Raw genomic sequence first — 20110 nt, forward strand, 5'->3', positions numbered from 1 at the left:
CCGAAGCTAGACAGGGAAGACATGGCCCAATCGCCATAGCACTGAGTCACTAGTCCTCCTAGCTCCAGTGGAGGCTGGTGGCTCCATGTCAGTGGGGCGGTGGAATCCGCTCCGGGTCTTAGTCCAATCGTTTAAGAGGCTGGCCAAGGTGCTGAACCTCTTTTAGTCCGAGTTTTCAAGGAGCTGTCCAAGGTGATAGCTCCTTGAATGTACAGACTAAATTAGGTTTCAGCAGCTTGGACAGCTCCGTGAAAGTTTGGACTAAGACCCGGAGCGGATTCCACCGCTCAGCATTCTCTGCACTGACTTGGCAGTGACCCTCCAGAGTTTCCAACGGGGGTCTCTCATAGCCTTATCTGCAGATTTGAACCCGGGGCCTTCTGTATGCAAAGCAGTGGCTCTACCACAGCTACAGCCCTTCAGTTTCAAACTCACGTTAGCCCTCTTCTGAAGTTGTGACCCTGGCTGCCAGTTCGTTCCCAGGCCCAATTCGAGGCGTTCACATTCGTGTTTAAAGCCTGAAACAGTTCTGATTCCATACATCTCCAGGAACGCCTCCCTCCTCACAGAGGGAGCCCTTTGGAAGTTTGAAGGGTGGTGACCCAAGAGAGGGCCTTCTCTGTGGCAGCCCCTAAGCTGTGGAATCCCCTCCCCACAGAGGTGCGTCTGGTTGGCCCCTGGGGGAACAGGATGCTGGGCTAGGTGGGCCATTGCACCTCCCCTTTGTCGAGTGCCATATATCTTTTTAGTACCCCAGCCTATTTTTCTGAATAAAAACGGTTTTGACTAATTTTTTACATTGCATTTTACATTGCCCAGAGAGCTATTGCTAGTCGGGCGGTATCTAAATTTAATAAATACTACTGCTACTACTGCTACTGCTACTACTACTACTGCTACTACTACTACTGCTACTACTTGTCGTAACCCGCCCTGGGACCTTATGGTGAGGAGTGGGTAACAAATACTGCAACCACAAGTACAACTGCTACTAAGAAGTCGCTTTCCCTGCAGAAGCGACCCAAAGCAACGTACAACAACAAAAATAAAAATAATAATCAATAAACTGTGATACTGTTGAGGACGTGGGCTATGCCTTCTCCTTGACCTCAGGCCGCATCCCACCCCACTGATGACCCTTTCCCATGGCAGCGTCTTGCGGTGGAGTGATCCGGAGCGCCACGACCGGGCGCATCGTCTCTCCGGGCTTTCCTGCCAACTACAGCAACAACCTGACTTGCCATTGGCTGCTGGAGGCTCCGCCCGGGCAGCGGCTGCACCTCCATTTTGAGAAGGTCTCGTTGGCTGAGGATGATGACAGGTGGGCTTGTGGGGCAGGGAGGGGAGGTCTCCACTTTTTGGGACAGCAGGCCTGTGAGGCAGCGGTTCCCAGCACAGCCAGGCTGAGCTCATCCAGAACTGCCCTTCCCATCCCTGCAAGTGTGCCCAGAGGAGTTTGCTAACAATGCGTGGCGGCCTTTGCAATGTGCCGTGGGGAGGGGGGTTCAGCCACTTCCTACTTTGCTCCCTCTCCCCCAAAAAGAAAAACAAACCCTGTCATGTATTCCTTGACTCTTATTTTCCAGTAGCAACACTGGCAGCTGCCTCTCCCTGAGCCAGACCATGGGTCCTCCCAGCTCAGTTTGGTCTGCACTGGCTGGCAGCAGAGGCTGTCCAAGGTTTCAGGCAGGGGGACATTCCCAGCCCTTCCTGGAGAGATGCTGCTGGGGATTGAACCCGGTCCTTCTGCAGGCACAGCAGATGATCTACCACTGAGCTATGGCCCTTCCCCAGTGGACTAAGTCTCCTCTGACAGGCTATCCAGGGTCCAAATAAGGCTTCCCCATCACCTGCCAACCAGATTCCTTTCCTGGAGAGGCTGTGGGTTCTTCCTAGGCCACACCCCTCTCTGCAGGCCACGCCCCTTGCCAGCCTTTCTTCACGCCCTCTTGAGTCCTTTGGTCTGGCTGGGAGGTGTCCCTGAATAGTCATCATGCCTCTTGCTTCCCCAGAAGGAAAGAACTGGCGTAAAAAACCCTCTGACTCTTTGTACGGTTGGAAGGTGGCCTACTGTGCAAAGGTCATGGTTATGCCCATTGATTTGCCCGCTTTTGCTTCTGGCCACGCCCATCTGTGGCATGCGGACCCCAATAGGTTCCCCATGAAGGAATGCGGCCCTCCGGCTGAAGAAAAGGTTCCCCAGCCCTGGTCTGCACTGATGGGCAGCAGATGTTTGGGATCCCGGAAATTACAGGCCAGTTAGCTTAACTTCTGTCCCTGGAAAACTGGTAGAAAGTATTATTAAAGCTAGATTAACTAAGCACATAGAAGAACAAGCCTTGCTGAAGCAGAGCCAGCATGGCTTCTGCAAGGGAAAGTCCTGTCTCAGTAACCTATTAGAATTCTTTGAGAGTGTCAACAAGCATATAGATAGAGGTGATCCAGTGGACATAGTGTACTTAGACTTTCAAAAAGCGTTTGACAAGGTACCTCACCAAAGGCTTCTGAGGAAGCTTAGCAGTCATGGAATAAGAGGAGAGGTCCTCTTGTGGATAAGGAATTGGTTAAGAAGCAGAAAGCAGAGAGTAGGAATAAACGGACAGATCTCCCAATGGAGGGCTGTAGAAAGTGGAGTCCCTCAAGGATCGGTATTGGGACCTGTACTTTTCAACTTGTTCATTAATGACCTAGAATTAGGAGTGAGCAGTGAAAAGGCGGGTCAGAGGAGACATGATAGAAGTGTATAAAATTATGCATGGCATTGAGAAAGTGGATAGAGAAAAGTTCTTCTCCCTCTCTCATAATACTAGAACTCGTGGACATTCCAAGAAGCTGAATGTTGGAAGATTCAGGACAGACAAAAGGAAGTACTTCTTTACTCAGCGCATAGTCAAACTATGGAATTTGCTCCCACAAGATGCGGTAATAGCCACCAGCTTGGATGGCTTTAAAAGAAAATTAGACAAATTCATGGAGGACAGGGCTATCAATGGCTACTAGCCATGATGGCTGTGCTCTGCCACCCTAGTCAGAGGCAGCATGCTTCTGAAAACCAGTTGCCAGAAGCCTCAGGAAGGGAGAGTGTTCTTGCACTCGGGTCCTGCTTGCAGGCTTCCCCCAGGCACCTGGTTGGCCACTGTGAGAACAGGATGCTGGACTAGATGGGCCACTGGCCTGATCCAGCAGGCTCTTCTGATGTTCTTATGTTCTTATGATGTTTGGGGTTTCCGAGAAGGATCTTTCTCAACTCTTTCTTCTGTTGTCCTGGGCTCCTGCTGGGAGGAAGGGTGGGATATAATAATAATAATAATAATAATAATAATAATAATAATAATAATAATAAAAACAACTCTGTTTGGAGATGCCATTGGGGGTTGGACCTGGGACCTTCTGCGTGCCACGGAGCTATGTCCTCTCTCAAAGCTATGGGTTTAGGTAGCAGTTTTGTTAGGACCCGAACCTGCGACCCCCTGGGCTGCAGACCTGTCTAAGGATCTCCAGATCTTTCCTGGCCCACCTGCTCAACCTGCTCCCGTTCCGCTGGAATGCAGGTTCCCTTCCATGTCCTCCGCTCGCGCCCCCAGCTCTGCCAAAGTCCAAAGGCCTTTGCCGTCCTCATTGAGGCAACCTTCCCTTCTCCCTTCCAGGCTGATCATCCGGAATGGAAACAACATTGAGGCTCCGCCGGTGTACGACTCCTACGAGGTCGAATACCTGCCCATCGAAGGTCTGGTCAGCACCACACGTGGCTTCTTCGTTGAGCTGACCACCGACAGCAGCGGGGTGGCCGCTGGGATGGCGTTGCGTTATGAGGGTAAGTCGGCAGGGCAAGGGGGGCGGGAAACACCTCCCCAGGTCTGCGGCCAGGAAATCTCCGAGTCCTGTGCTCTTGCTGCTCCGTCCCTAGCTCCTCCTGTCGCGTTCCTTTAGCACAGGGCTGCCCTGCTTTTTCGACACGACGGCAATTTTGGATTTTTCAGGGGGTGCCTTGGACCCCACCACCTTCACGTCACTTCTCTCCCCATACCCCAAGAGGCAGAAGGAGAGTGTGTGTACATGTGTGTGCACACATAGACACACTGTTCTTCCAGGGGATTTGAGTAAAAGCCAGCTCTGGTACAATTAATCTGAGCCTTGAGAAGCAATGGAGCTGAACGAGGAAGTAGGAAAGAGAGCCACTCTTTCCAACTTCCTCCTTCAACTCTATGCCCTTTCCAGAAGATAAAAAGGTAAGCACTCTTATCACCTTATGACCAAGGGAGCAGTGAGTGGGTCAGAGGCATTGTAGGTACCAGGGGAAGACTTTGAGGGTGCCAACGTGCCCACAGGCATTATGCTAGTGACCCCCTGCCTTATGATACTGCCTAATGCCCCCAGAACGCTATGTCATGCTGTCAGCACTGGGATTCATCCTCTCCCTCCTACTGTGCCCACTGCAGCCTTTGAACCTGGGCACTGCTACGAGCCGTTTGTCAAGTACGGGAACTTCACCACCAGCGATGCGACGTATGCCGTGGGCACCACTGTGGAGTTTGCCTGTGAGGCCGGCTACACCCTGGAGCAAGGGTCGGTCATCATTGAGTGTGTCGACCCCACCAACCCCCAGTGGAACGAGACAGAGCCAGCCTGCCGAGGTGGGTACAGTGTGGGAGCAGCCCAAGGGCCACATTCTGTTCTCGACAACCTTCTTGGGGGCCACATGCAAGTGGTGGGCAGGGCCAGAGGATCAAAGATAGGGATGCATGACTACATGTAGAAAAGAGCCTACTGTACAAAGGTAAAATTTACATCAATTGCTCCACCCACTTTTGCCTCTGGCCCCCCGAAGGTTGCCTAGGAGGGGACGTGGCCCTCCGGCCGAAAAAGATGCGCCACTCCTGCTCTAAAACATACATTGAAACAAGTCATTTCTAATTTTACATTGTTTAACTGGTTTTATCTTTATCGTTGAGTCTGATGTACACTGTTTAGAGACAGTTGTTACTAAGTGGTATATAAATTGTCTAAATAAAATTAATACTACTACTACTAATAATATAAAACAAGTATCCAAAATATCAAATTGCTGAGTGGTAATTCTGCCCAGCTCTGCCATGCTGGACCCCACAAAGGCCACAGCTCTGAACACCTGGCAGTTCCCCATCTATGGGGCACCACACTGATTTATTTCCACACCTCGCCTGCAGCGGTTTGCAGTGGGGAGATCACTGACGCCAGCGGTGTGGTTTTGTCCCCTAACTGGCCGGAGCCCTACGGAAAGGGTCAGGATTGCATCTGGGGTCTCCACGTGGAAGAGGACAAGCGGATCATGCTGGATGTCCAAGTGTGAGTGTGCCACTGTTTTGCTTTTTTCATTATTTAGTTATACTGATTTTTACGATGATTGGAAGTCTTTTATCCGCTGCAGCCATCATCCGCCTTCACAGCTGTTGTAACATACACATTGTTATCCTCTGCCTGTTCTGCCGTTGAGGACTTTCGTGGATCGTTCTTTGTCTGAATGATTGATTTTTACACCTGGCTCTCCTATCTCAATATGAAATCGAAGGGGCCTGGAAGTTCTCGCAGAGTTTTAAGCCAGTTAAAGAAATCGCAGTCGATTTAATCGTGTGAGTTTTAGTCAAGAGAATCGACTTCTAATCTATTGATTTTTAAGTCTGCACATGGGTAATATTTCTGAAGCAAGAAATTCACATTCTTGGGCTTTTTTTTTAAAGATCAGGGTGGGGAACTCCCTAGTCCAGCTGATCACAGCAGGGCTTGCTGTCAGTGTTGATCAAGGAAGTCCTGCATGCAAAGGAACAGTTGGAAGCTCTCTTTAAGCTCCTGATTTTTTCTTTGCAATAGTGTCCTTACCTACTCCACACACCTGACATCACATATGATCTCAAGGTATGAAGGAAGGTGGGTGGTGTTTGGGACTCGTGCCAGGCCAAATTAGGCCCCCTGCAGTTGTTGTGGCAGGCATCTTTGACTAACAAGGCTGGGGAACCTGTGGCCCTCCTGATGTTGCTAGAGGACCACAACTCCCATCATATATCTGACCATTGGCCATACCAGCTAATGAGACTTGGGAGCATCCCCAGCTCACCCAGGATAGCTGAAGATCCTCTGGATCCAAACCTCCCAATCCCAATCCCAGCAGATCTGGGTAAATTAGCTGGTGCCCATCACACTCTTGTCAAACAGGCACTGTCTTCTTTTCAGGTTACGCCTTGGCAAGGGTGACGTGCTGACGTTCTACGATGGGGACGACTTGACGGCGCGCATCCTGGGTCAATACTCGGGCCCGCATGGGCGTTTCAAGCTCTATACCTCCATGGCTGATGTCACCATCCAGTTTCAGTCGGATCCAGGCAGCAGCGCCCTGGGTTACCAGCAAGGCTTCATCATCCACTTTGCAGGTAAACACCGCAGTGTCCATTTTTTTGTTTTTTAAATCACCAGGTTTCACTTTCTCTCGTTTAGTTTCCTTTGGAGATGGCAGAGGCTAGAGAAAAGTAAATCAGAAATTGAAAGGCTTGACAGGATATACATAGGATTTACTTATGATTGATTGATTGATTGATTGATTGATTTAAAAAACCTTTATATGCCAAAGTGGCTTCTTAGTGGTTTACAGCACAATTAAATACATACATAATTAATTAAATCAATTAAGCACATGCATAATTAAAACACCAAATTACAATTAAAACGTTAAAGCTTCATTAATTAAAATATAAAATAAAACAAACCAGTTAAAACCATAACAATTATAACAGTTAAAACCAAACAATAAGACTGGAAACTCGAGTGCAGGGGAATGCAGGTCGAGCCTCCTGTGTTTCAACAGGGAGGGCATTCTTGGGTTGTGTGTGTGTGTGAGAGAGAGAGGGAGAGAGATTGGCCACTGTAGAAAACAGGATGCTGGTCTAGGTAGGTCAGGGGTGAGGAGCCTCAACTTTGGGGGGCCAAATGTGGCCTCCAAGCCTCTCTGCTTGGCCCTTGGCGCTCTCCCCTTGAACTGTGGTTATGTCTCTTCCTGGATGCAGAGATGTTTGTGTGGCTAGAATGGCAGGTACAAAGGCGACAGTTGCATTGGTTGCTCCGCCCACTTTGGCACCAGGCCCCGCCCGTCACTGCCATGAAGGGATGCGGCCCTCGGGGTGCAAAGAGTTCCCCACCCATGAGACAGGCCCTGGGCCTGATCCAGCAGGGCTCTATTTATGCCATTCTTGTTATTCTTGTTGTTACCTTCCCTATCAAATACACTATTGAAACCAGTTTAAAACTAATTACACTGAGCCATGGGGCAGTTTGAATGTGTGACGGGAGGGGTGCCCATCGTGCTTGCCACGGGGCAAAGTGGGCCGGAGAGGGGATGACCTTGACCCTCTCCCTTCACTCCCTCTCTGGGTCAGCCTCTGATCACAGCTTCCTGCCTCTTTCCCGCAGAGGTGCCCCGCAACGACACTTGTCCTGAACTCCCCGAGATCCCCAATGGCTGGAAGACCATGTCTCACCCGGAGCTCATCCACGGCACTGTCATCACGTACCACTGCTACCCTGGCTACGAGCTGGTGGGCACTGAACTGCTGATGTGCCACTGGGACTTGATGTGGAGCGGAGACCTGCCCTCCTGCCAGCGGGGTGAGTGAGCGGGATCCGGAGGAGGTGGGCCTGTAGACTCTGGATCCCACTGGAGGGTGGTCAAGGCTTGGATAGCTTCAGGAGGGGATTAGACAAATTCATGCAGGAATTAGCCACAATGACTGTATTCTGCCTGCCTCTGAATGTCAGTCGCCGGGGACTGCAAGTGGAGAGAGTTGCTGTTGCGTTTGGGTCCTGCTTTCAGGCTTCCCAGCAGGGCATCTGGTTGGCCGCTCTGGCAGCAGGCAGATGGACCAGGTGAGCTGCTGGGCTGACCTTATGGATGCACATACTGCAGTGTTGCATAGTGGTTAAAGTGCTGGGCTAGGACCTAAGAGCCCAAGGTTCAAACCCCCCACTCAGCCCCAAAGCTCACTGGGTGACCTTGGCCCAGTCACTGTCTCCCAACCTAGCCTACCTCGCAGGGTTGTTGTGAGAATAAACCAGTGAGGGGGAGAATCATGTACACCACCTTGAGCTCCGTGAAGGCAAAGGTGGGATATAAATGTTTTTGATTGATTGATTGATTGATTGATTGATTGTCTCCCCATGTCAAGGAGACTGCTCAGCTTGGGTAGAGGGAAGGGACGACGAGAGAGGAGTGTGCCCTGAGCCCGCTGTCACAAACATTTAGATTAAAACTGGAGATACATTGCACTCACGTCCTCCGAGCGGTGAGGCGGTTCAGGGGTGCAGCGCTGGCCAGGGTGTATTCTCCTTAGGAAAAGAGGTTGCTGGAGACTCACGGGCATTCATATCCAAACATAACAGGTTGAGCAGAGGTGGAGGTGCAGCATTAAACACCCCCAGCAGAGGCCCACCACCAAAAAGTGTACTGCACCCACATTAGGTCTTCTGGGGGGGAGGACCAGCATCTGCAGAGCCCCCAAATTGCATCTCTCTCAGTTCCTCAGTCTGCTTCAAAAGTGCCTATCTGTCCCTTATTTTTGTACGTACAGATAGACCTAAGTCTGCCAGATTCCTTAGCCAGGAGAGAGATTAAGTCTTCCCTTTCCAGCATCTCCGCCCTAGTTGTTGGAGACCAGGAAAACCATCACCTAATCTCTCTAGGAAAGGACCGTAGCTCAGTGGCAGAGCCCCCGTTTTGCATGTAGAAGGTCCCAGGCTCAATCCCCAATGACATCTCTAAGTAGGGCTTGTCTGAAACGCTGGAGAGCTGCTGCCAGTCCGTGTTGACAGTACTGAGCTAGGTGGACCAATGTCTGACTCAGTATAAAGCAGCTTTCTGTGTTCCTAACAAAGCCAGGACCATGAACCAAGTTGGAGTCTCTTATCAGGGCGAGGGTGGAGACTGGGTTCATTTCGCTTTTTAATGCGGACCTACTTAATTTGCACTTCCTGAAACAATGCATGGAACGCAATGCAGCTGTCCTCCAAAATTCACACCTCTGGATTTTGGAACACAGTTCTCCAACTCAAAAAATGTGTGCATGGGGGAGAAAGTTTGTGCTGAAATGCAGGTTTGCTTGCAAAATGTGTCTATTAGGTAAAATTGCACACAACAAGGGTGCATGCCAAGAGAAAGTGCATCTAAAAAGTTCTGAAGGATTTTCGTAAGGATCTGAAAAACGAAACAAGACACGACCTGTGGGAAACTGAACTTATGACTGGAAAAAGTAAAGAAACAGGTTGATTAAATAGGTTGATTAATCCATCCTTACTTTAGTCAACCTACGCTGACAGAAAAGCCACTCACAGAAGTCTTTTTCTTTTTAATTTTAACTTTTTGTTAATTGCCATAATAGGTCCCAAACAATCTTACGTAAGCAGGAACCAAAAAAGTATCTTGACCAACCTCTGAGATATTTTACAGCTTTTACAAACCAAACATATAAACTAATATATAGGTAAAGTACATTAAACCAAAACAACCACACAACTTACAATTATATTAACAAAACAGCTAAATTTCTACCCAAAAGTTTAGAAGGAAACCTATCTGTAAATATTCCCCTTTTTGAACTTTTTGGGAGGATTGCCTTATAGAATAATGTTAAATTTTCTCAAATCAAAATTGGGTTGCGTTTGGCTTGTATCCTGGCCTCTGATAAATTGTGGAACCCTTGCAATGAGGAATCTTGTTATTATGCACAGAAGTCTTGTTACAGATGAGAATCCCTGACTTGGAAGGGATCCAGAGAGATCATCCAAACCAACCCACCCACCAAACTTAACAGTACATAAGTTATTATCTAGGTCAGCTCCCAGAGGAGTGAGAGGACGTCTGGGCAATAGGGATATTCCTGCATTGGTCAGCTGTAACATTGTCTGGACAGAAGGATCCCAGTGCACTCTCCTTCTGTTTCTGTCCATCTTTTGGCAGAGAAAAGAGGGATCAATTCCACACAGAGCCTCTGAAGGGCAGAGAGTAGCTTTAATTTCTCAAAGCATCGTGCTTAGGAGGAACACAGATGTCTTGGGAGCTGTAAAGACCTCTTAAACATCCAAATCTGCTTTTGCAATGTCACATTTTGGCTATGCCAAGAGCTCCCCCTGCTGGTGTTTGCGACGCCAAGTCTTGAAACAAAATTGTTTCATTGGTTCGGTTTGCTCAAATGTATTTTTGGCTTGTTCGGCATGTCTTTTTGCACCGTTCCCAAATGTCGATGTTGGCGCGTGTTGGGAATTCATAGGCAGGGGCCGGCAAGGTGTGTTGCTTAAAAAGATTGCCTTACACTTTCATTTTTGTCAATGTCATTATATTCAGTATTCCTCCCCCATGCGCAAAAATAAAAATATTGAATTTCAAAACAGATCTTTTTTCTTGAGTTTGTGCAAAAAAATTATGTCATGCTTGCAAATGTATAAATCAGTGGGGTGGGGGATCAAGCTGGGGGGCTGGGTCCAGAAGAGGCCAATCCTCCCTGGACCACCTTGACAGGTGGGCAGGGGCCAGCCACCTGTCCATCAACTGACATCATATGATATCAGGTGATTGTTATTTCAGTCAGTGGCTGCAAAGAAATGCAGTCTTGATATGCGTGTACACCGTACATTGAAAGCCCATTTCACCACCCCACACCCCAAAGAATCCTGGGAACTGTCGTTTACCCCTTATGAAGCTACAATTCCCAGCACCCATAAAAAACAACAGTTCTCAGGATATTTGGGGGGAAAGCCATGTGCTTTAAATGTATGGCATGTGCACAGCCTAAGTGCATTTGGACTTTTTCTTTGCAGCTCTAAGTGGACTTTTCCTTTGCAGAAATGGCAGCTTAAATTTCCTCAAGCCAGGCACAGTAAAGGTGGGCATGCTTCACTGAGACGGCCCTAGAGGGCCAACCTCAGAGGCCTGGTGGAGGGAATCAGGCCCAAGACCCAGAGGTACCCCACCACTGGCATAAAGAGCCAGCGGTTAGAGTCTTGGACTAGGACCTGGGAGACCAGGGTTCAAATCCCTGCTCTCAGCCGCAAAGCTCTTTGGGTGACCTTGGGCCAATCACTGCCTCCCAGACTAGCCTACCTCACAGAGCTGTTGCGAGGATAAAATTGGGAGAGGAGAGCCGTGTTTGCACGCCACCTTGAGCTCCTTGGAGGAAAGGTGGGTGTAAGTAATAATGATGATGATAATATGATGTTGCTTCACTTTTACCAAGACTGTTGGTCTTTTGTGACGCCACTGCTGTTTACACTGCATTGCTTAGGACTCCTTGCCCAGTTCTGGGAAACTATAGGGATTGCCTGGGGGGTGGAGCAGATATTGGCAAACCACCAAGAGTTGCCTTTTTAACCACGTCCCTAAATTGTGATTGTTAGAAACTTATTTTGGGTTCAAAGGACAACAGGATGGGGTTGTGGGGGTTTTTTGGCCTGGTTTTGGAATTTCCTGTGCAAAACTGGCCTGCCTCCTAGACTGTGCTCTGAGCATCTAGGAGTGGGCACAGCCCCAGATAGTAACTCACACGCCCCCACCCTGTGGCACATACGAAGGTGCCTTATACAAAATAGGGCAATTGGGTCCATCCAGCTCAGTATTGTCCACACTGACTGGCAGCAGCTCTCCAGGGTTGCTTTCTTTATTATTATTTATTATTTATTGCACTTTTAAACCGCCCTTTAGCAACAGGCTCTCAGGGTGGTGTACAACAGGAGATGCCTTTGAACCTTCTGCATGCAAGGCGGACACTCTGCTATCACGGAGCTGCGGCCCTTCCCAGTCTCCCTCGCTGACCCCTTCTCTCTCTCCCCAGTGACCACTTGCCGAGACCCGGGGGACGTGGATCACAGTCGCCGCGTGGTCTCGGCTAACAAGTTCCCTGTCGGCTCCACAGTCCAGTTCATCTGCAACAAAGGATATGCGCTGGCTGGCAGCACGGAGATCACCTGCCACAACCGGCACTCTGGGGGCCCCAAGTGGAGCGACCGTCTCCCTAAATGCATCCGTAAGCCATTATTCAGAGCCTCCGTGGTTTGTATCCTACTCTGAGTAGAACTTAGCTGAAGATAGCCTTTTGTTAAATCATACGGTGGAGGGGATGATTATTAAAAAGCACATAAAACGGAAGCAGCTTGTTAAGGTTTCTGGCCTGCTGTTGTTAGTGAAACTTCTGACTGCTTTGCAAAACAATCTCCCCCCCCCCATTTTAATATGGTTGCAAAGAGAGGCTCAACCACACTGGCATATTTAACAACTAGTTGGTCAATTGTCTAGTCCTGGATATAATTTTGAGAATGTTTTTGTCGACGCTGTACCTGTAGTGTGCGTTGTCTCTTCCCCTTCTCCCCCGTTTCTCTTTCTGAGGATGTTGTTTTTAATGTTGTGGAATAAAAGGTCGGAAGAGGATAGACTCACGCGCTCAGCTCCAGGCCAGGAGCATTGCTAAATCCTTAAAAGATTCTGAGCACACATATTTGCATGTGCTAATTTATGCAAATTTAGGCTGGTTTTCAGAGGGAAAGCTGCCATTTAAGCAATAAGCTGTCCTGCAAGCTGCCCTGTGAGCAGTTTTTTTTAATTATGTTTTTAAAAGGGAAAGGGCAGATCTGGGATCTAGCACAAAAGGCCTGAATCCCCAGAATGAGAGGCAGTGTGTTATAGTGGTTAAAGTGTCAGACAAGGACCTGGGAGACCAGGGTTCAAGTCCCCACTCAGCCAGGAAGCTCACTGGGTGACCTTGGGCCAGTCACAGTCTCTCAGCCTAACCTACCTTGCAGGGCTGTTGTGAGGATAACATTGGAAAAGTGGGAGGGAGAACCACGTATGCTCCTTTGAGTTCCTTGGAGGAGAAAGTGGGATATAAACGCAGTAAATAAAAAGCCATAAGCAGGAGTTTTTCATCTTTCAGCGGAGGTTTACGAACCCTGCCACAACCCAGGCAGCCCAGATCATGGAGTTCAGAGCCCTGAGAAAAAGTTGTATCAGGCGGGGGCAACGCTGCGCTTCTCCTGCGCCAAGGGCCATGTGCTGCTGGGCGATGCCACCCTCCGCTGCGTGCCTGGACACCCTTCGCAATGGAGTGGCTCTCCTCCGCTCTGCAAAGCTGGTGGGTCTCTTTGAGCAGCGCTAAGCCTTACTTGGAGGGGGGGATGTTATCTGTGGTCGCCCAACTGCCAGCCCCAGATGTGGAAGAGGAAGGAGCATACAGCCTTCCTGTGTAAATCAGCGGAGGGAACCTCGGGCTCAGGAGCTAAATGTGGTCCTGCAGGACTCTCTGGTTGGCCCTTGGCACTCCCCCTAAGCTGCACCTTCACCAACCCCATTTTGCACCCTCCTTGCATGTTTCTGCCTGGCTGGATTGAACCTGGGATGACTTTTTGCATGCAGGGCAGATGTGCTGCCACTGAGCCGCCACTGAGTGGGTGATCGCGTGTGGGCCAATTCCCTACAGCGGGGAGGCACTGGGATAGGATGGTGCCTCAGCAGCAGGGCTGCAAGCCTTGCCATTGTTGCCCCGAGCTCCAAAACTTGAAATGCAGCCCCCTTACTCCTGCCTTTCCCCCTCCCCTTCCTTCTTTTTCCAGTCTCCTATGATGAGTTTTACACCAATCGCAACCTGGATGGTAAGCCCTCTTTATGTTTTTGTGTTGAGAAGGGAGGAAGACTGTTGCATCCCAACATTATACACCTCTTTGCTGGCCCTGCACGCCTTGGGCAGGGTGTCCTTTGCAGAGTGCTGTTCTGCGGGTCACATCTGCACTCTAGATTTAAAGCGCATGGCTTCCCTTCCCAAGAATCCTGGGGACTGTAGTTTACCCCTCACTGTCCTAGAGCGACAATTCCCACCACCTACCTTCCTTCCTTCCTTTTATTTTATTTGTTTCATATATTTATTAGATTTATATGCTGCCCTTCCTCCCAGTAGGAGCCCAGGGCGGCGAACAAAAACACTAAAAACACTTTAGAACATCAGAAAATATTTAAAACAAAACGTCTTTAAAAACAACTTAAAAAAAAAGGTTTAAAAACATCTTAAAAAGCAATTCCAACACAGATGCAGACTGGGATACGGTCTCTACTTAAAAGGCTTGTTGAAAGAGGAAGGTCTTCAGTAGACCATTAGCAAACTACAATTCCCAGGATCCTTTGGGGGGATGCCATGTGCTTTAAATCTATGGTGTGGATGTGGTCGAGGTCCAGGCTGGTCCATTAGGGCAAGTGAGTGCTGCATCCCCAGCAGTTTGCCCTCAGCCAGCCCAAACCTGCCTGCCTTCCTGCTTGCTCTTCTTCCTTGCCAGCCTCTTCTTCCTTGGCCTAAGTGCTGCCCCTTGTAGAACTCAGCAGGGAGGAGGGCAAGGACCGAGCACTGGCAGTGACGGACCAGGCATGAGACCGTGGAGTCTTAGTGGAGAGCTCAATGAAGATGTCGACCCTGCGTGCGGCAGCTGTGAAAAAGGCAAACTCCATGCTAGGGATTATTAGGAAAGATGCTGAAAGTAAACCTGCTGATATGATAATGCCATTGTGCAAATCTGTGGTGCGATCGCATTTGGAATGCCGTGTACAGTTCTGGTCGCCTCACCTCAAAAAGGATATTATAGAGCTGGAAAAGGTTCCAAAAAGGGCAACCAGAATGATCAAGGGGATGGAGCGACTCCCCTACGAGGAAAGGTTGCGGCACTTGGGGCTGTTTAGTTTAGAGGAAAGGCGGATCAGAGGTGACGTGACAGATAAATAAATAAATAAATAAATAATTGTCTTTCAAACTGTTTTTAAAAGATGTGTTTTAAATTTGTATATTTGTTTTAATGTTTTTAGTTACTGTAAACCGCTCAGAGAGCTTGGGCTATGGGGCGGTATATATAAATACAATAAATAAATAAGTGTATAACATTATACACGGCATGGAGGAAGCGGACAGGGAGGTTTTTCTCCCTCTCTCGTAACGTTGTAACTCGGGGACATCCAAGGAAGCTGAATGCTGAAAGATTCGGGACAGGCAAACGAACAGGCTTCTTCACGCAGCACAGAGTTCAGCTCTGGAACTCGCTCCCACAGGAGGCAGCGATGGCCACCAACTTGGATGGCTTTAAAAGAGGGTTGGGCAAATTCACGGAGGAAGAGGCTGTCGGTGGCTGCTAGCCATGATGGTTATGCTCTGTTTCCACTGGATGCAAGATGCTTCCAAATGCCAGTTGCTGGAATTTGCTGGAGGGGAGAGTTGCTCTCATGCTCAGCCCCCGCTCAGGTCTTCCCTTTGGGGCACCTGGTGGGCCACAGTGAGATCAGGAGGCAGGACTAGATGGGCTCCCATTGGCCTGATCCAGGATGCGTCCGCCATCTGTCCCAATGGGCGCCAGCCACCAGTACTCATTTCTCCCCTGCGAACCAAGCCACGGCTAGGCCCCATTTGAGTGCCCTCACCTGCCCCCCTCTCTTTCCACCCTCAGCTGTGGCGAAAGTGACCCCTGCCAGAGACCCCCTGCAGGGCACCAACGTGGCCTTTGCCGTCTTCCTGCCGGTCGCCGCCGTTGGACTTCTCCTGGGCGTTGTCTACCTGTACATCTCCAGGTGAGCTCTCGCAGCGGGGAGCCACACGGCATCCCAAGGGAATGTGGAAGGGGACAGGGGCCCGGGGGCGCCTAGCTTTCTTCCTGGCTTGAGGGCCTCGCTGTCTCTCCCCAGGCATCAAGGGAAGCCATCGCAGCAGCTGCCCCTGTCGGGCTCACCCCCTTACGGCCACATCACCGTAGATTCAGCCTTCGACAATCCAACCTATGAGACCGGAGTAAGTGCCAAATCCATCTCCTTTTCTCCCCGCCCCGTCAGGCCCCTGGTTGGGGTGTTGCTGACAGAGATGTTAGAGAATTGCAATGAAAAGAGGAGGAGAAATGGCCAACGCTTGCTTACACATGCTTACACACAGGATTCTGTCTTAGCCGTACTTGGAGATGCTGTTGGGGATTGAAACTGGAACCAAGGGAAGTGCTCGAGCACCGGCCCTTCTCCCCATTTGCATTGTGTCTCCTTTGCATTGAAATAAATGGGGTGGGATAATGTAATATACATAATTAATTACGTTAAGTTGCAGAATTCAGCCACAGCGGACAGGGAGATGAATTGCACAGCTTTTGGCAGAAGACAGAGTGCAGCAGAATGGAAACAGTGCTGCATGCGATGAATATGGGGTGGTGGTGGAGGGGAAGGGTGAAATGAGGGGGGAGGTGACCAGAGAAAGACTAGGAACCCCAGGGCCTGCGAGCCAGATGTGGCACACAGCTGGATTCCACCTGGGCCTTTTGGTCTCCTCCTGCCCATCAGCTATTCAGCGAGGCGCATCTGAGAGCCAGTAGATAAGACAGAGTCATATAACATCCACCACCCTCCGGGCAGCACCCTGCCTAATCTTTGGTACTGTCTAGGGGCCAATCTGCAGGAGGGTTTTCCCCCTCCCCCTCCCGTAGTACATGAGGTCACGTCCACCCCATTCCTTTCAAGCACGTGGCTTTCCCGAAGGATCCAGAGGACTGTAGTTTGTTAAGAGTGCTGGGAATTGTAGCTCTGTGAGAGGTAAACTACAGTTCCCAGGATTCTTTTGAGAGAAACCATGTGGTGTGGAGATAACCGGAATCTCTGCCAGGAGACTGCCCCCCTCCCAACATTTTTGGGACCGGGGCCGCATTCGGAAATGTAAGCGACTGTGAGTGCAAGAAAATACCCATTTCACAGAAGAAAAAGAGGCGATGCTCAGAACCTCCCCTACCCCGGCGGCAGGCAAAACAGCTTCAAACATCCCAAAACAAACACAGACAAAAAAGCAGGCAGTACCGCAGTAAGATTCCAGTCCTCATGGTTTTGGAAAAAAGGGCGGATTTATATAAGAACAGAGAAAGCTGCCTCTACCGAGTCAGACCCTTGGCCTGTCTAGCTCAGTGGCGTCTACACTTACTGGCAGCAGCTCTCCAGGGTTTCAGGCAGGGGTCTCCCCAGCCCTACCAGGGACCTCCTGCATGCCAAGCACAGACGCCCTGCCATCGAGCGAGGGCCCTTCCCCACGGAGCAGCGGTCCCACCTCTCTGTGTTCCTACAGAAGGAGCATTGTTGGGAGGGTGGGTGAGCGAGCCGGCCAAAATTCCAAGTCCCCAACCCTCTGCAGGCTTTTTTCTCTCCAGGAGGTCCGGGAGTATGAAGTCTCCATCTAGGGCGGGCGCTGCCCTCGAGTGGGAGCCGGAGGGGCAGGCCCCACTCCCTGAGCCGCCTGCTGCCCTGGGACCACCTCCTCTGTCGTCGACAAGCGACCAACTCCGTGGACGGCTGCAACCCCCCTGCAGCCGGAAAGGACCTGTAAATACCTCCCACCCTCCCTTTCGAGACTGACCTTCCCGGGGAGGAGAAAATCCGAACTCTTCGCCTGCTGGCAGCCTGCTTATTTCCTTCGTCCGTCCCTTCCCTCCCTCCTTCACCGAGGCTTCCCTACCCTTCGAGTCTAGCGCTGGCACAGTGGCACCATCTATGCTCCATGTGGCTTGTAGCATCCCCCAACATCCTGCTCCTCACCAGGATGCCTGGACCCTTCCTTCGACCCCATCATCCCAGGAGAATGCCTCCTGCCTCCTCCTTAGCCTGCTTTGAGCTGAGGTTTGCTAGAGACCAACCTGCCACAGTCCTTGAGTCTGCCGCCTTCGCCCAGCTGTCGAAACCTTCTGAGCCTGGGATGGTAGGGCTTCTTCAGACATGTCTCTTTCCTGCATCCCCTGCCCTGCCTCCGCAGACTAGCGTTTGTGACCTTAAGCAGGCATTTTCCTGCCTTCTCCTTGCGTGAGCCGCAGCGCCAACCTCTGCCTCTAGCGCTAGCAATCCAGTTAAGGGCTGTGTCCCAAGTTTCACCAGAAGCGAAAAGGCAAATGGTAGGGCCGGCCACTCGAGTGAAAAAAAAACTCACGCAGGAGTTTCAAAAGGACGTGAGTTTTTTTTTTTAGAATAAGGTTTTGAGAAAATGGGGTGAAATGTATTGGGGAATGGGGGGATTTTTACACATCTCCAGCCCTCTCCTTTTTTGCAAGTTGCTCCTTTCTCTTACATATGGTGGGGGGGGGATTCTGAAGTGTCCTTGCACCCGCATTGACCTCTAAGGAGGCCCCACACGGTCAAGCAAAGCCTGTTTCCAGTCACAGGAGGTAGATGTGTAAGGGTCATGGTATATTGGGGAGATGGACAAATTTGGACAGGAAATGGAGAGCCCCAGAGGCCAGAATGAAGACTAGCAGGTGGCAAAGGGCATCACTCCGCAAGTGGTTTGGTCTCAGATGGAGGAGACATTTGATTCAGTTCAAATCTATCAAACTTGCACGTTCCAAAACAATATGTGAACCGAGACACAGCCATCCTTCGAAATGCCTGCCATTCAAATTTTGCAATGCAGCTCACCAGCCACCCAATGTTTACAAAAATGCATCTATTAGGGGAATATGTGAGTGAAAATAACACAAAAGAAACGGCTTGGAAAAATGTGTACATTAGTCAAAATTGCCTACAAAAACGTGTTTATTAGGAGAAATTTGCACTAAAGGGCTGGAGGATTTTCATGAGGATTTTTTTTTTTTAATCGCAAATTGCTCTAGCAATGTGGAGAACTGAATTTAAGATTGGAAAATTGAGAAAACTTAGAAAACTGAAACTGACAGATCTTTCGCTCCCTGGTCTCAGATAACCCAGAAGGAGAAACTGGTAACTTCTGGTTAGGGATGGGGGGAAAGTTCAGTTCAGTTCACATTTAATGGTGTCTCCAAAACAATCCACAAGCCAAAATGGTCTTTGAAATTCGCACTGCTCCGAAGTTTGCAATGCAGGGGTCCTGCCAAGTTACGTCCACAAAAATGCGTATAATAGGGTAAAGCGCGCATTTAAAAAATGCATAGATTAGTGGGAAATGCATTGCAGCAGAGAGAATTGCTTTGCAAAATGGTAGGATATTGGGCAACACTAGCAAGCAACAAAGTACGTATTAGGAGAGACAGGCACTAAAATGCTCATGAACTTGTGTGAAAAGAATTCACAAACTGATGCAGAATGTGGAGAACTAAAATTAAGACTGCAAAACCGAGAAAGTGAAAGAAACTAAAACTGACAGACTTGCCACGCTCACACCAGACATTTATTCCACTGTTATTCCACTTTCAACCGTCGTGGCTTCCCCGAAAGAATCCTGGGAAGTGTAGTTTGTGAAGGGTGCCGAGAGTTGTGAGGAGACCCCCTCCCCTCTACAATTCTCAAGAGTTAAACCACTGTGAAATCACTCTGACAATTGCAGCTCCATGAGGGGAACGGGGTCTCCTCACAATTCTCAGCACCTTTCACAAACTACACTTCCCAGCCTCACAGTGCCATAGGCGAGCGTTCCCTCTATTGCTCCACCCATGTTTGGCTCTCAACCTGCCCCCCCACTGGCACGCGGCCCCTGGAAGGTCCCACACACAGGGAATGTGGCCCTCTCAGGCTGGAAAAGATCCCCCACTGTGTAGCATTAACTGGCGCAGATAGAGATGAGGTAAGGATCACAGCAGGACCCTAGGACTCTCCTTCCAGTTCATTCCAGACCTCAGAGGTCCACCCCGAAACATTCCCCTTCCTGCCCAGGGCAACTCGGCCCAAGAGCCCTGCACACGCACAGACAACCCCGCTTATACTGGTACAACCTGCGATCCATCAGCCGGAACACAAGCCAGCAGAGGACCTTATTTTTGCAGTTGCCAGCCTGCAAAGTCGCCACACGTTGTTGCTGGACTCCTCCTCCTGCATGGCAGGTCCCACGCCACGCAGGCTCATAATATGAATAGATAGCCTGGGCTAGCCTGGGGGGCCGCAGCAAGTGGCTGTTTTGGGGTTTTTTTTAATGTACTCTCTGCAGTGAGCTAGGGTGGCAAAAAGCAGGCGTCTGCAACGCTTTCTTCAAGGCCCTACAGCCTGTGTAACTTGTTCCTTCAATGAGCTTTAAGGCAACTTGCGATTTCCACTCTGATGTCATTTGCACGAGGTAAAAATCAGCGGAACGCAGCTTTCCTCTGAGGCAATGTTACGGAG

The 20110-nt window shown here is 49.9% G+C and overlaps 1 protein-coding gene across 1 annotated transcript in view; it reads left to right on the forward strand.

Moving 5' to 3' along the window:
• SEZ6 (seizure related 6 homolog) overlaps positions 1 to 19941 on the forward strand; it is a 186891-nt gene extending 166950 nt beyond the window's left edge. The window contains exons 7-18 of the mRNA XM_061605518.1: positions 1153 to 1321; positions 3648 to 3814; positions 4440 to 4634; positions 5187 to 5325; positions 6208 to 6404; positions 7438 to 7632; positions 11844 to 12035; positions 12939 to 13136; positions 13615 to 13653; positions 15481 to 15601; positions 15716 to 15818; positions 17203 to 19941. Of these exons, the coding sequence (XP_061461502.1) occupies positions 1153 to 1321; positions 3648 to 3814; positions 4440 to 4634; positions 5187 to 5325; positions 6208 to 6404; positions 7438 to 7632; positions 11844 to 12035; positions 12939 to 13136; positions 13615 to 13653; positions 15481 to 15601; positions 15716 to 15818; positions 17203 to 17232 (1745 nt within the window). The 3' untranslated portion in view covers positions 17233 to 19941. The remainder of the gene's footprint in view (positions 1 to 1152; positions 1322 to 3647; positions 3815 to 4439; positions 4635 to 5186; positions 5326 to 6207; positions 6405 to 7437; positions 7633 to 11843; positions 12036 to 12938; positions 13137 to 13614; positions 13654 to 15480; positions 15602 to 15715; positions 15819 to 17202) is intronic.
• The last annotated feature ends 169 nt before the right edge of the window (positions 19942 to 20110 follow it).

The sequence above is a fragment of the Rhineura floridana genome, chromosome 21, assembly GCF_030035675.1.
Source record: "Rhineura floridana isolate rRhiFlo1 chromosome 21, rRhiFlo1.hap2, whole genome shotgun sequence".
Classification (NCBI taxonomy): domain Eukaryota; kingdom Metazoa; phylum Chordata; class Lepidosauria; order Squamata; family Rhineuridae; genus Rhineura; species Rhineura floridana.